The following is a 14970-nucleotide window of genomic DNA, read 5'->3' as shown; positions in this document are numbered from 1 at the left end:
CTTTGGGGAAGAGCAGGTCATGGAAATGAGCAGGAGATGGATGGGAGGAATTGATTTTCAAAAATGGAGCTGGGGTATAGAAAGGTTGTGAACATCTCATAGGAACAAATCACTGAAGTATGTCACTAATAGGGCACACATTTTTACAAGAGAAACAGGCATAATCCCTGTAACTGGATTTGCAAATAGTACCTGGCTATTAAAGCCCTGGAGGCAGTCAATATTGTTGTGTCTTTATTCCCAGGTAATGGCAGGTTTTACTGGATGAAATCACCCCTGAAGCAAATCTTCTTGTGAAATTGCCTAATTCAGTTGCAGTTAGAGGCTGGGAACTGCAGGAAAAGGCGTTCCTTCTGGGTCCTTGTGGAGATACTGATGGGCTGGATGGGCTGGGATAGAGCCCTTGCCAGAAGAAACAGAACAATCTGGGTGGTGGGAATGTTTCCCACCACAGGGTGGAAGGAAGAGGAGATTTGCAGCACATCTTTCCTGTTTGTTATACCCTGAGCTTTATAAGTGTCCTGCTGTAAAGCACTGGAGGACACACAGCAACAAATAAGCAAAGGGCAGCTTTCTGTGACTCTCTGTTCAGGGTGTGGGTGAACAGCATGAGAGGGTGTATGGCACGGTGAGTAACACCGCACCAAATGGTTTTGGAAAGATTTTCAGTTGGCCAATTCCTGTTTCTGTCCTGTCTAGCAGATTGTCCTTTGTGTTTGAGAAGGGAGGAGGAAAACAGAAAAAAATAAGATCAATAACAAACCACCACACCAGGACTTTTCTCTCAGTAATGAAGCCAGGTGATAGAAAACACAGTTACAGGTATGTGGCTAAATACTGAGGAACTGCAGTTACTGAATTGACTCTGAAGTCCTCTCAAAAGCCCACATGTTCCTGTGTATTATAAAGTTAGAATATTGTGTAGCAATTACTACTAACCTGGAAAACAATTAGCATTGCAAACCTGAACCAAGAAGGACATATTTCATAGCAGTTCATTCTCGCTACCTCTGTGTAGAACGTTTGTCCTGAGTTGCCACATGGACAATGATCCAAGTTAAGCTTATAATCGCATTCTTATCATTACATGCCTCTCAGCAGCAGCCTTCTCACAATGAAAAGCTGAATCCACTAGAAACAGATTAGCTAAGCTGTCTGCTGCTATTTGTCATGTGTTTATGAAGTCTTGTAAAGTTCATTTTAAGCGATAGCAGTAATTTTATCATCTGTAATGTTAGGAATAGCAGAAAACTAGCATCACAACATCAGCCTTCATTCACTCGTGTGAAGAATTTGGTTTTAAAGCAATATGATGGTAGTGGCTTGTTACAGTATGCAGTGTCACACGTTCATTTGTACAGGAAGGGTGCACAAGTATACACTGTGGATGCCTTTTTCTGCAATAGATGTCAAGGAGCAAATCAGAAGATGGGAATTAGGATTGTCAGTAGGAACACTGGCTTACAGAACCCTGCTTATGGGATAAGCCAGGGAAGGTAGGTAAGTAGGAAAACCTTCCCTTTCTCCCGTTGATTCCCTGGATTGCTGGCTATCTTCAATTTGTACAGTGCTAAAGCTGGCCACGTGTGTGCTGTAGATGGGATCTAGTATTTCTCCCTAGTGACAATACCTTTATTCAACAACTTTTTTTTCACCCTGATACTGTGAGAAAGTTGAATTTCTGCATAAAGCAGTTCACCTGGGCTGTATACGCTGATCCAAGGAATAATACTTGCAGATTTTTTTGGGGGAAAAAAAATCACCGAAGCCCAATTCTTAACTGTCTCCACAAACAGCAATAAAACTTTTGAAATTGGATCTGTAGGACCCGTGACTCTGGTTACTTAGCATTGTTGAGGCAATAAAGTACTGTAGCTAGGGAGCAGAAGCACCACAGGTTTCCAAAACTTGTGTAGCAGGGGTCATTCTTAATGCCGTTTAAGGCACTTTTTGTGTATCTATGGGCATTCTTTCTTTCTTTCTTTCAATAAAAACAATCTTCATATTCAGAACAAAAGAAAAATCACTGAAGTAATGAAGCATGATCTGTAATTTTTATATGTAGCTGACAATAATCAAATGCATGATACAGCTTAGTGAATGTTATGCAGTATTCTACGGGCCTTAATTTTCTTATGAACTTTCCCCTTTTCTGAGCTTTGCACGGAATGAAACCACTGAAATAGAGCAGCAGAGGCAAGGGGAGAAATGGTGACAACTTTGGAATGCTTTTAAATTTACTCCCACACACTCTTCATGATTTTCATTACTGGTACAAGATTCTTCCTCCTTACAAGGTTTGTGCATCAGCAGAAAATGCATCAAGCAGTTATTGCACAATATTAAGTAAACAGTTTTTTCCCACCCTGTGAAAAACAGAAATCAAGGACAAAGAAAATGACCATAAATCACACTGGCATACTCACAGGACTCTTCATACAAAGAAGTATCTCTCGTATGGTAAGGATGGCAAATATCAAATACAATTCTGTAAAAATTGATAGGTTGGGATACTCATTGGTTATTATCATAAACACAATGGATATTCTCTTTAAAGGCACATACTAAGTTTTGAGATACACAGCCTATTAGTGTAAACTCTAAGATGCATTTTTTCCCATTCCATTTTTTTTTTTTTTTTCTGTTTATTTCCTGTTTTGGTTAGCATTTACCATTGCTTTTTTTTTTTTTTTTTTTTTTTTTTTTTATTTACCATGCTAATTTACCATTAGCAGCAGCAAGAGGAGCAGTATCAAATTGCAGCAGTTCTTATCTCTGGGCCATGCCCCATACTGCCTTGAATAAACACAAATACTGCAACTGCTATAGGCAACGGTGTGGGAATCCCTAAACAGACATCCAAATGGGTGTCCAATATACTTTCCATTAGAATGAGAAATTGATACTGAATAATCACTCAAAGAAGCAACTTGGAAAAAGAGCAAGAACAAGAGCAAACCAAGAACAACTTGGGACTCTTCAAAACCTTTTATCAGTTCATTAAGTATGTCTTCTATTTTTATGCTTACAGATATGTGACCTCATGGTATGTTTCACCTAGTCCCGTTTAGACTTCCAACGACTTTTCTAAACTGCTGTCACAAGCATGTTTCCTAAATATATTTTTGACTTTAGTTCTTGAATGAATATTGTATTTCATTAATAAAAAAGGCAAAAGAAAATCCTGTTTTCCCAGTCACCTTTATTTCACTAGAAAAGTATAAATTAGTATCATAAATATATATATATCACCAGTACAAAAATTAGATTGACATTCATAAAATAAATATTAAAATAGTCATAGCAAAAGGTACCTCCAAAACCTATCACCAACATGATTTCAATGTATACTGTACCACAGAACCTACTGATTCACCATTTAATACAAAATAAAATTAAAACCGCAGTAAATACTGCTACCTACTCAGTGTTTGCCCGAGGTGAGTTGTTATTGCCTCAAACTGCAGAATATTTATCCTAACACTTGCTTGGAACCGTAAGACTACCCTGTATGTACAAGTATAGGTGTAGTGTAATCCAGGTATGCTTTCCATATGGTTAGCAGCTATTTACTTTAAGAGTGTTCATTAAAGTCACCAATAGTTTCAGTTTGTTTACCACTGATTGCATATATGCAAAGATAAATAGACTAAGCCAATTTTAACCAAGAAGTGCAGAAATAGCATCTTTGTCCCATCTGAACTAACAGACCATTTCACCAGTTAATAATGTAAGAAAGTCAGATAAATACAGGTTTTTGTTTCACAGAAACAGAAAATTATTCCTTTTAGTTAGTAAAGGAAACGTATTTTTCAAAAGTAGTGTTTTTTTCCCATCACAAGTACCGTAAGTTGTCTGGCTCAGTAAGGCTTATACTTTAGAATACCTAGCCAAATCAAAGACTCATTAGATTCTAGCTGAGAATCCTGTTTCAAACAGGACAATACAAGGTGCTTGGGAAGAGTATATGTGCAGGGTAATCACACTGTAACAGATCAGAATACTCTTCCAGCCTCCAGCCACTAGGGCTTCTTGGTATCCGGGGATTTTTCATCTGTCTAATGGATCTTCAAATCCACATAAGGTTTTGGCTTCAAAACTCCTGTACCAGAGAGGCAAAGGGATTCACACAATTCACTTTTCTTTTTTTGCTTTGGAACTGCCATGAGTATCCACAGTAGTTTTTCCTCAGATACCATTAAGCGGTTCTTTTTCTCTTGCAGCTTTTGCTTTTTTGCGTTTACACAGGATCACTGATAGAACAATGGCAAGAGTGATGACTGCAATTGCTATCACTGCTATGATGATAAAGACTTCTGCTCCATATTCTGTAGGATAGGGAAAAAAATCCAAGGTTCAGTTATCAGAGACATCATGTCACAATACAAATTCTTAGAACCCACTCGACTGAACTCAAAAACTGCCTTCTGTATTTAGCAGCATCACAGAATTAGAATGATCACCTCAGCGTGAACCAAATTCATTTTAAAATGGAATTGTTGAACTGATGTAAAACTTCATTTCACATGGTCCACAATAGGTTTTAAACTAGATAGTATACTAAAATACCATGTTACCACTTCAAGACTAGGCCGAGTACCCCCCCAAACCCCTGCATTAATTCTGTGAAACAAAGTCCAAGTGGAATTTTTTTTCTAGGCTAGAAGCTAGAAAACACCAATAGAAGAGATTTCTATTCAAATTTACTAGAATTCAAAACTATTGTGATAAATGAAAGTATGTATCTAGGTAAGAAAGTTAATTAGAGAGACTGCCAGTTTTGGGAGAGGTTTCCTACTTTTTTTCCCCTACAGATGAGATAGTCTCATCTGATATAGTAATGTGATACTATTTAATAAATAATCATGGCTTCATACTGAAGAAAGTTGTTTTCCAAATTGTTTGTTTGGAATTAAACTGGCTAATTTACTGAACACTCTCTAACTTAATTACCAGCAAAGAAGTCAGTCAGTTGGCTGACATGGCAGTGTAACAGTGAAGAAAGTCTTAGTCTCGTCATCTGCTTTTGAGATAGTAACTAAAGTTTAGTTCAAACTGCAAGTCAACAGAAATGCCTGTTATGCAGGTTTCCAGCACTCCTATTCTGGATTGCTAATCAACCACTTATTATGGGACCCAGTACTGGAAGGATCTGAGGTAAACAGTGGAACAACGCCACCAAGATGAAGGCCAGTGATGAGATCTGAAATGTCAGTGGCCAGCCATCAACTCAAAAAATTTAGAAATAAATCAAAGCAGTTTAGCAAAACCCTGAAACCAACTCTATCCAGCTGAAGATGCCGGACTCTTTTTTCCTTAATGATGTTCTTCCCATGAGTTTCCACATTTGTCTGTGTCCCCTTGCTTATAGAGCAAATAGTTTATTCTACAACTTAGGCATCACACTTTAAAGAAGTATGAAATATATTCAAAATCAAAGCACTTTTTTCTTGCAATGCTAAAGACAGCATGACAATTCACGAGATACATACCGTCTAAGATAGTTCTTCCCACACTGGTACAAAACACCATGCTTTCTTGACCAGTACGGTTTTCTCTGCGAGAGGGAATGGTTGCCTCTATGTAGAAGCAGTAGTTGTTTGTGTTGTCAACGCTTATTTCAAAAGTATTGCTTTTTGTTGTTGCCTCTTTCTGTAAAGCAAAAAAAAAAAAAATCAGGAAGATATTCTCTGCAAAAATGCTAGTTCTTAAGGTGGTACAGAAATTATGCAGCATTATATAGCTACAGAATATGTAAAAACTAGAGCTAGATCTTACCTTTCCAGAACTTTGATCTTTCCAGTAATAAAGTTTGTATTCCAGGTCATGTTTGAAAGTATCTCGAATACTTTGAAAGCTTCCATTAGGAAACATATACGGTGTAAGTGGATCTTGGAACACAATATTCAGTTTGGAATCCTTCTGTGTGTAATTCTGGATTTCTGGTTTTCCAAGAATAGCTAAAAAAGCATTTTTAGGATTAAAACACTAGCATTATCTTCCCCTCCCCCCCCCCCCAACATCAGCTGTTCTATGGTTTTATTGTTTTCTATATAATATGCTCTCTTTCTTTTCCTCCCTCTAATTCCTTCCCTCCTCAAATTAATTACAACTTTACTGAGCTAAGGCAGTACAGGATTATTAACAAATATCTGTATCTAGTACACAATGGTAATAAAATGTTCAATCTACTGCAGTGAGAAACAAGTAGTAAATAAAATCTTAGACACTGCCCTGCAACAGGGAAATCTTTACACCTGTATGTTTTCTTCTAAAATATCATAGAATCATAGAATATCCCGAGTTAGAAAGGACCCATAAGGATCATCAAGTCCAACTCCTGGCACTACACAGATATCAGTAGGGCTACTAAAAGAATCTATAGGAAAAATCTTCAGGCCAAATACAAACCTGAAGTCAGTGGAAATCATTTTGAAATAAAGTTTATGATAAGATTTAATTGGCAATCCTACTTACTCTGATTATAAGGTGTGAATTTTTCAGAGCTTGCAAAAGGTGGTTCTTCAAAGTTATCCATCCCTGCAGATTGTACAGACAATATATGTGCTGTGTAGGTCTCTTTCACATTCCTGAGTGCATCAGTAACATCACACTCTGTTTCCGTGGTCAGTATGCATTTTTTTTGTGTGTCAGATGTCTGTCTGAAAAGAGTAAGAAGTGTCAACTCTTCCCAAGCAGGCTTTTACAAGCTATTTTATATATATTATATATATATATTTACAAGCATATTTATATGTTAAAAACATTTTTCCCCTCAGACTGTATAGTTTCCCTCAGTCAGTGGAACAACCTTTCAGATATAGGCTGAAAAATAGAAGAAAAAACAAACCGAACCACTGTTCTGTACAGGTATATTTCACAACTCAAAGCAGAATCAAGTAAGTAAAATATGAGCAATAGTAATTACAGTAAGATGTCATTGGATACACATATGAATTAACAATATGAGCTTATATGAATTGAACTGAAACCATAAGCAGTTCTGATTTTGTTTTTTCTTCTGTTGACTTATGAAAAAAAAATAAAATACGTGTAAATCAGTTAGAAAGCGTTCTCCCTGGTGACTGATACATCTGAAAACTATTGCCTTAAGAAACATTAGTTGTACTAGGAAGTTGTCATGTAAATTAATTGTTTACAACGTCTGCTCATATGTCACTTGTGTTTGCATCTATGCAGGTAGAAATGTCACTGAGAACCTGACACTAGCAGCAATTTTAATTGCAGAATTGCATAATAGAAACAAAAAATATTGACAAAAAACATGACCTATTAATTCTCTTGTTTTTTAAAGGGCTGAGGGTAGGTCCATTTTCTTGAGAAATACTGAATAAACTGGTAAAATAAGTGTTAATGGCTCGCTTTGCATCCTCACAAGAAGAAGAAAAACAGATTTGATATTACTGCTTCAATTCTTTTCCTTGTTTTTGTTGGTGAATTAAGGAAAATGGTGTAAACTTAACTGAAAGAGAAAGAATGATAACTGGAAATTAACAAATGAGTTTTCCTCCAAGTAGGTCAAACTTTATGTAAGAGTTGCCAGAAGTCCCTTCCCACTTCACTAGATTTCTTATGCCACAGATCTGTTCGTTTTAGTATCCCTGCTTTGAAATAGGACAGGATAGATTTGATCTTGGTGATCAATCAAATGTACTTTCGTAGGAGTACATGGAAGAGAAAGAAAGCATTTAAGTGCACTTCATCCATGGGAACACCTTGTCTAAAGAAGTGCCTCTGTATCAGAACTACACTTGATTCTACACTGAATCTTGGGCAAAAAGACTTCAGTATTTCACAAACAAAACCATTTGGAAATAAACTCCAGATTCACAAAACATTTCAAAGTGCACAGTGCTAGATAAGGCTCTGTGTCCTTTTGATGTCTTTCACGCTGCTAAGGTAGGTTGTGCCATTTTGCTAAGTATGTGCTTTAAAGTCTATTCCTTTTATCGCTTCCTTAGATTAAAGAATAAAAGAGCACATGAGACCACTGCACTGGTATTTCATCCATTAGTCACGAGAGCTCTCATTTCTAGGCAACTTTTATACACAGAAGAAACTACAGTATCATATTTTCATTAATATGTGGGAGAGTTGATGATGTGTTTTCCCTTCAGGGCATGTTTAATGCCCTATGAATTCTATGTCTATGAATTAATATGGGAGCTAAGAACCATAGAGATTTATTACTGAACTTCACAGAAGTTTTTGTGCAGTGTTAAAAGAGGTGTTAGACACTGCACATAAGCTGATTGTTTTTTATGTCCACAGTATTTTATAGCTTCTATAAAACATGATGACAGAGGAAGTCTTCATAGAGCTAGACAAACAAAGGGGATTTTTAGTATTACCCAGCAAGATTAATTACACATTTATAGTGATTCACTGATTAGAATAAAATTCAGACTCATATTTATCAGACACCTCCCAAGACTGAAGAACAAAGACAGACAGGTCCAGACACCTTGAAAGACATAAAAAGGTGAAATTCTCTCTAATACATGGTATGTCACATTGAGTGTCAACTTCTGAGTATCCTGCCCTACATCTCCAGGGCAGCTGGCCCACATCAAACCTCAGAACTGAAATACTGATCTAAAGCTCAACTTATCATTTCCGAAGTGGGCAACACCAGAAACCTGAATCAAATATTGTTATAGTTGGATATAAAGGAGTATTAACAGTTGGGTTGGCAGTTTTTCTAGACCCCTTGCCCGAGCTCTTTTCCTGTTACATTCAATCTCAGAAATAATCAAACGCTCTGTCTGCGTCTTCTCCAGTTGCCATTAAAGCACGTGCCATGGTGTTATTTACTTACCCATGTATTTCTACTGTATAGAAGTAGCCTGACGGTTTTGGTTGCCACTGTAGTATAGTTTTAAAGTTGATTGAAGACCAAGTTACATTAACTGCTGTTGGTAGTTCTAAGTTACCTTTAAAAACAGAAAAGAACATCATCAGTTGCATTGTAGTTAATTCCTGTCTTCCTGCATTCACGGCCTTGTTAAATGAGGCAGTTGCTGTTAATTGCTAGTAAGAGAGGTTATTTTGGGCAAAAAGTCTCGGTCCTGCCCTTTGGGCTCATGCTTGTCTCCGTGAAGGAATGTGTCCTGACAGAGGTGAGAAATATGAGAAGAAAATTATTTTCTTTCCTGGTTCCTCTAACTCCCGGGTTGCTGAGGTAACTTATTCGGAGTCTTGTCTCAGGCTGCCTTTACTTTTTGATCCAAGACCCCTCAAGAACTTACAAAATCTCGGACGCTCGTGGCGGAGTCCAAGCACCAAGCAAATACAGTGTAGTTCAAAATCACCCCGGCTGTATCATCTGCAGAAAGCACGAGCCCCGCTCCCCCTCTGCTTTACCTGGGGAAGCCAAATCCTTTACTGACTCGGAGAAGCCCAGCCCTTATCCTCGGGGAAGGCGGACAAAGCCCTCCCGAGGCAGCGGCCCGGAGGCCCCGAGCCGCGGGGAGCCCCCCGCCCCAGCGCCCCCCGGTCCCCAAAGGGTTCCCCTCAGCAGAAGCCACCCCAAGCTCCGCAGCCGGAGCCGCTCTCCCCTGGCCGCCCCGCCAGAGGCTCCGAGCCGCGCCGATGCCCCCCGCCCGCTGATACCCACCGGCGGCGGCCAGGCGCCACAGCAGGGCGCCGAGCAGCAGAGCTCGGGATCCGGCGTGGGCTCGCAGCATCTTCGTGGGGCGGATCGGCGGTGAGCCCAGCGGCGCCGGGCTCGGGCTTATAACTGCGGGAGGGAGGCGGGGACAGCGGGGCCGGGGCAGGGGGACGGCAGCGGCGGGGCGCGGGGCAGCGGAGGCGGAGCGGGGAGCCCCTTGCTCCCCGGCGCCCCCGCTGCCGGGCCGGGCGCTGCTGGGGCCGGGGGCACGTTGCGGAGGCCGGGGCCGGGGGCCAGCCCTCGCCTCGCCGCACCGGAGGGCACCGGAGGGCACCGGAGGGCCGCGCTGTGGCACTGCTCCGCGGTTCGCTCTCCCTGTCCGCACGCCTGAGCGAAGCCTTTCGGGGCTCACCTGTCCGCACAGGCGCCAGGCGAAATTTCGGGGTCTCTCTCCCTTCCTCACAAACCGGGGACCTGTTGACCCTTCCCCTACAGGCTCTGTTGGAAGGCCCTAGAGGGAGCTGCGGTTACGCTTGGAAAGCGTGGGTAGGAGAAGGCTAATGGGGAAGCTTCGCGTTTATTTGTCTTTCATGCTTGGTGCACACTTAGATACAAGCAAGTGGTTGCGTCCCATCACGTAAAACACGTATGGACCAAAATACAAACTTCACAGCCTCCATCGTATGGCGTGTCTCAAGGTGTGCCTAAAGCCAGTTGTTTTTTTTAATTATCAGCATACCTTCATGAAAATTCGGCTGTACACCTGACTCTCCCTTGGTTTCTGTTACCAAATTTCAGCACGGTCTCCGTGCGGCTGTATGCCAGCGTGACGTCAGCCCGCAGGCGTGCATGCCTTCAGCTCTGCAGCACCTGATCTCGTGTGACTAGATTTTCAAGATCGTGATCTTACTAAATCATAGTTGATTTCCAAAGGTCTACACAAAGAGAGATGGCACTCATTTGCTTAAAGAAAAGAGATTTTATATAAAACCGTAAATCACCTTTGAGCTCTAATTCCAGTTAAATTTCCTGGCAGTTTAGTCACAAAAGATGGAAAGCGGGTTACTTGTGTTACAGAGATGGCCTCAATATCCTCTCCTCACTGCCATCTCCTCTGTTGTGACCTCCCATACCTGAGATAGGCAAAGAACCTTCCAGACTGTCCGGAATAACCACCTCGACCAGTGTCCCAAATTCCGGCAAGGTATCCATCCCCTGCTGAGTAGTGCGAGGCTTTTAGAGGCTATTGGGTGCTGCTGGACGAGGGGAGCAGGCTGCCTGTTCAGCAGGGCTCTGGGCAACAGGGCCTGAATGGGAGGGCCTGCATGGATCTGGCAGGGGAGGTTGCGTGTGAGGCTGGAGGAAGCAGTGAAAATTCGCGAGGGGAGGAAGTTGGAGGGAATATTTGATAGCTGTGGGAGGAAGGCAGCATGCTTCAGGGACAGTGGCTGTATGAAGTCAGCAGGGGAAGGGGATGACAGAGAAGGGAGAAGCACAGAGGCGAGGAAAGCCACTGCTGCCACCTCTGGTTTCTTCCTCCTCTTCCATCAAGTCTCCGTGCAGATTTGACCAAAGGATAAGAGTCACTGTGCTGCCCAGCTCCAGGCACCGAGCCGTGGGAGGTGAGGGGAGCTCGGTGCTGCCTGACAAGGGGTGATGCCTCTGAGCTGGGAGCCTGCTCAGCAGCTGGTGACTTAGCGGTGACACCCTGGGTCACATTTCCTGTCTGCTTTAATGGTATTTCAACAGCCTGTTTAAGACAGAAAAATTCCCCTTATTTTAAAGATGTGCTGCTGCGTGCATTACGCTGACTTAGACATCTAACAATTTCTCTAGAAATTTAGAATTTGGCTTCCATAGTGGAATGCCAAAATGTGAGCATCTAGTGTGTATATGTCTATAGCTGATTTAGTCATCCTCTGCTCATTTTAGAGTCAGCAGAGAAAAATTTCTCTCGTAAAGTGAAGTCCATATTTTCCTAGTACGGGCATATAAAGCAAATCAGATCAATCCACTTAAATATTGAAATAAACGGGAGATTTCTGTTGTTAGAGCCCACGATCTTGACTTTACTGAAAGTGTGGGAAACATGCAAGAGCACAAGCTTGGCTGCACGCCTTAGGCTAAGGAGATGACCTTAGCCTCTGTGCGTCCCTCTGATGAGCTTAGTGGAATCAAGGTTATTCACCATTGGGAAAATTTGTTGGATTAGGAGCAGACTACAGATTTTCATTCTTTGATATGTACACCATGGAAACAAACCACATATTGATTATGGGAAAGGTGAGGAGAAAAGGGGAAGTAAATCTGTGAAACTCCTGGTTTCTGGAGAGAGATGCATGTATTTATTTTTGTTGTATGATCTACTAGATCTTTAAACTGGTTAGCATAGAGATAGCTAAGAAATACTTTATTGCTTAGCAAAGCAATTTCAACATCATACATTTTGTGAGCTATCATATATAATTATTGACATTGAAGTAGAACGCCTCAGATAACATCAGTAAAAGATCAGTTTCACTACGCTGATAGTTTTGCAACATTTTAGGTAAGATTTTGTAATACTTAATAAAGTTTTGAAATTTTGTAATTCTATAGAACATTCATCATTCCATGCCAACATGAAACTCAGCAATCTTGTCATGCCCAGTAGTGAAAAATTTACTTATGTAAGATTTGAAATCCCTGGGAGCTTTTTCAAAAGTGAAATTTCTCATGATATTTGCTCCATTCAGTTGGCTTTTTAGATCTATCGTTAATTTGTCTCAGCAATGCATATTACTGGCTAATAAATTTACATAAATGATTAAATATATTTATTTAGATAAAACAGAAGTTCAGGGAGCGCTCACTGACTTTGGTACCTTCTTCTATAAATACCTGAACATTTATATTGCAGAGCTGCTCAATCAAGTACAGCACTGGAAAGGCATACACAGACTTACAAATACTGCTGCCTTTTAAACATTGTGATTTTAAACATTGTGACTATAATTAATGTATTTGGTAAGTGGAAATACTTGCCAGTTACAATGTTTGGTTTTATGCTAGTAAATAGTCTGTGAAATTCAATAACATACACTGTATGTACCTGGCATAGTTCTTTGTTGTTCTTTCAAGTTTTTTCAGTTCCAACCAAGTTTCTAAAAGGAAAAGACCATTCAAAGATCTTGAAACGTGAGCAAGTTTATATCAAAACTGCTTTTTCCTGTGGATATAAATTCCTCAAAATGATCAATTAACTTAGCTCATTTACATGTTGTGAGTTGTATTCCAACCATTTTATACACTGGAAGGAACCTTTATTTACCCAGCTTTCCTGTGGACATGCTGAAAACCCGTGGTGAAGTCAGGAGTGTACAATGTCTTAGTTTTATACTGATTTTTGCCATTTGTGCCACAATCACAGGCTTGTGTTTCCTTTTTTGTTAGTTTGTTTTTATTAAGCAAAGAAAAAAAATACATTTGTGGAATGTCTTTAGTGAAGATAAAGGAAAAATACAGAAATTTGATATCAGGATTTAGATACTTCATATATGTCTAAAGGCTGAGTAACTGATTTGTGTGAAGGACCTGCACCAGGGTACCGCGGGTGGCCGTGAGCTCAGGCGTGGGAGCTGGTGGGGTCGGGCACTGGTCAGCAGTTGCTGGGGTCGCTGAGCTGCTCTGCAGCTCTCCGACTGCTGCTGGCCTGCTTACATAGCTGCTGAGCAGCTTGATGGATGAGGTGTGGTGAAAGAGCTAAGCTGGTAGCAACAATACAGGTATTTCACAAAGTGGGATACCATGTACGATAGGAATTAGTGGTTGATATTAGAATCCCTGAAGCAAATCTTTTAGGGCTTCTCATACTGTACTTTCAAATTTTGTTTCATTACCACGTTTATTGTACACACATTGTCTCACTTACACTGATACATGAAAACCAGAAAACCAGCAGAAGAACAAAGCTTGTGGGAGCTTTTGGGTCTGCACTGGCTCTGGGATCTGGTGGCATGGAACTGTGCCTGCTGGAGAGCCCTGCTGGGGGGAGGCTGTGAGCTCTGTGCATGCTGGAAAATCCTGTGGACACGTCTTTGGTGTTAACTCCAACAAACTGGCTGCTTTCCTGTCTCCTGCTCATGGAATGGTATCGGATGCACTTATCTTTTTCAGAAATTGTTTTGCAGCATTATTTCCTGAAGAGGAATCTGAGCTACAGACTTGTGTACATTTAATTTTTGTTGTCTTCAGGGATGCTTTGCAGTAAAAGAGATTGTGTAAATGAAAAATTAAACTAAAGCTTGCTGAGTTTGATGCATGGAAGTCTTCTCAGCATCTGTTTTTAGGTGCATCTGAGTGACTATGGCAATGCCACAGGTGTGTGGTCAGGAGCAGTAAGGTGCTGGTGTGACGCTGCACACAGCTGTGTTTGTTTATGGCACTCCTGCCAGAGGGCGAGCAATTCCAAGTACTATTTAATGTCACTGAAACACAACAGAAACTGTGGAGATAGAGAAAAGCACTGAATTGTATCAATTCCTTCTGTGCCTAGATGTTTTTGGTTAGTTTAACCAAACTGTTAGGGGGTTGCACTACTGTTCAGCACTGCAGTGCTGTCTGTCTTCCCTTTGCCTCTGTGTTCCACCACAATCATGAAGAACTCTTAGAATAATTCCCTTACCCCAGAATATCTTAATTACGTTAATTATTCCTGCAGTTCTTTTGCATCTCTCTTGTAAGATTTTATTTTCCAAATTATGATGGATGACACAGGTGCAACTCTCAGACCTTATTTACATATGTTTTCTTTTCATGCCTGAGCTCATGAGAAAGGGAGACTCATTGGCAAAGCCGGTATGCCTAATCCCACCTAGCTTGCTTTTGCAAATTTCCTCACCAGTGACAACAACAGAGGTACCTCTACTGCATTTCAGTATATGTGAGGTCAGATTAAGGTTTGACATTCTTTCACCTAAACTAGTATACATTCCTCATGCATGGGTCAAAAAAAAAATCATTTTTTTCTCCCTGCAATTTATTTTGGGTCTGGTTTTAAAACTAAGTGGCCAAACTGGGAAAAAAAAAAAAAAAAAAAAAAAAAAAAAAAAAAAAAAAGAGAAAAAAAAGGGAGCAACTTCAGTATTAAGTGACAAGCTTCCTGTTTAACAGAAGGCATGTCCACTAATTGTAGCATCTATTTTCATGTTAAATCCAGTCTCAGCTCATGACTTTTTAATGAAGTAACTGGAATAAATTAATTTTACTAAGCAGTTATTTATAGCTGCTAGTGGAAATCATTTCCTTTCCCACCCAATCATTAAAAAAAAAATCAGACTTTTTATATTAAATGTAGCATA

The 14970-nt window shown here is 40.5% G+C and overlaps 1 protein-coding gene across 1 annotated transcript; it reads right to left on the bottom strand.

The window, feature by feature from the left end:
- Positions 1-3407: 3407 nt before the first annotated feature.
- F3 (coagulation factor III, tissue factor) lies at positions 3408-9714 on the bottom strand. The gene is made up of 6 exons (XM_084290928.1): positions 9638-9714; positions 8840-8954; positions 6478-6662; positions 5779-5960; positions 5493-5652; positions 3408-4328 (listed from the first exon to the last, which is right to left on the bottom strand). Exons 1-6 carry the CDS (start codon positions 9705-9707, stop codon positions 4189-4191), a joined length of 852 nt encoding a protein of 283 aa, XP_084147054.1. The 5' UTR covers positions 9708-9714; the 3' UTR covers positions 3408-4188.
- Between the last annotated feature and the right edge of the window lie 5256 nt (positions 9715-14970).

Source organism: Netta rufina (genome assembly GCF_964035555.1).
Source record: "Netta rufina genome assembly, chromosome: 8".
NCBI classification, from domain to species: Eukaryota; Metazoa; Chordata; class Aves; order Anseriformes; family Anatidae; genus Netta; species Netta rufina.
The sequence above is the reverse complement of the archived record's forward strand: the minus strand, read 5'-3'. Positions and strand labels throughout refer to the sequence as shown.

What these genes read in the sequence shown, in the direction of transcription:
- F3 (XM_084290928.1), bottom strand. Translation starts at nt 9,707, where the DNA reads ATGCTGCGAGCCCACGCCGGATCCCGAGCTCTGCTGCTCGGCGCCCTG. An exon ending in AAGATCAAAGTTCTGGAAAG is followed by an intron (nt 5,653 to 5,778) that starts GTAAGATCTAGC and finishes TTTGCTTTACAG; the next exon opens with AAAGAGGCAACAACAAAAAG. An exon ending in GGGAAGAACTATCTTAGACG is followed by an intron (nt 4,329 to 5,492) that starts GTATGTATCTCG and finishes CCTATCCTACAG; the next exon opens with AATATGGAGCAGAAGTCTTT.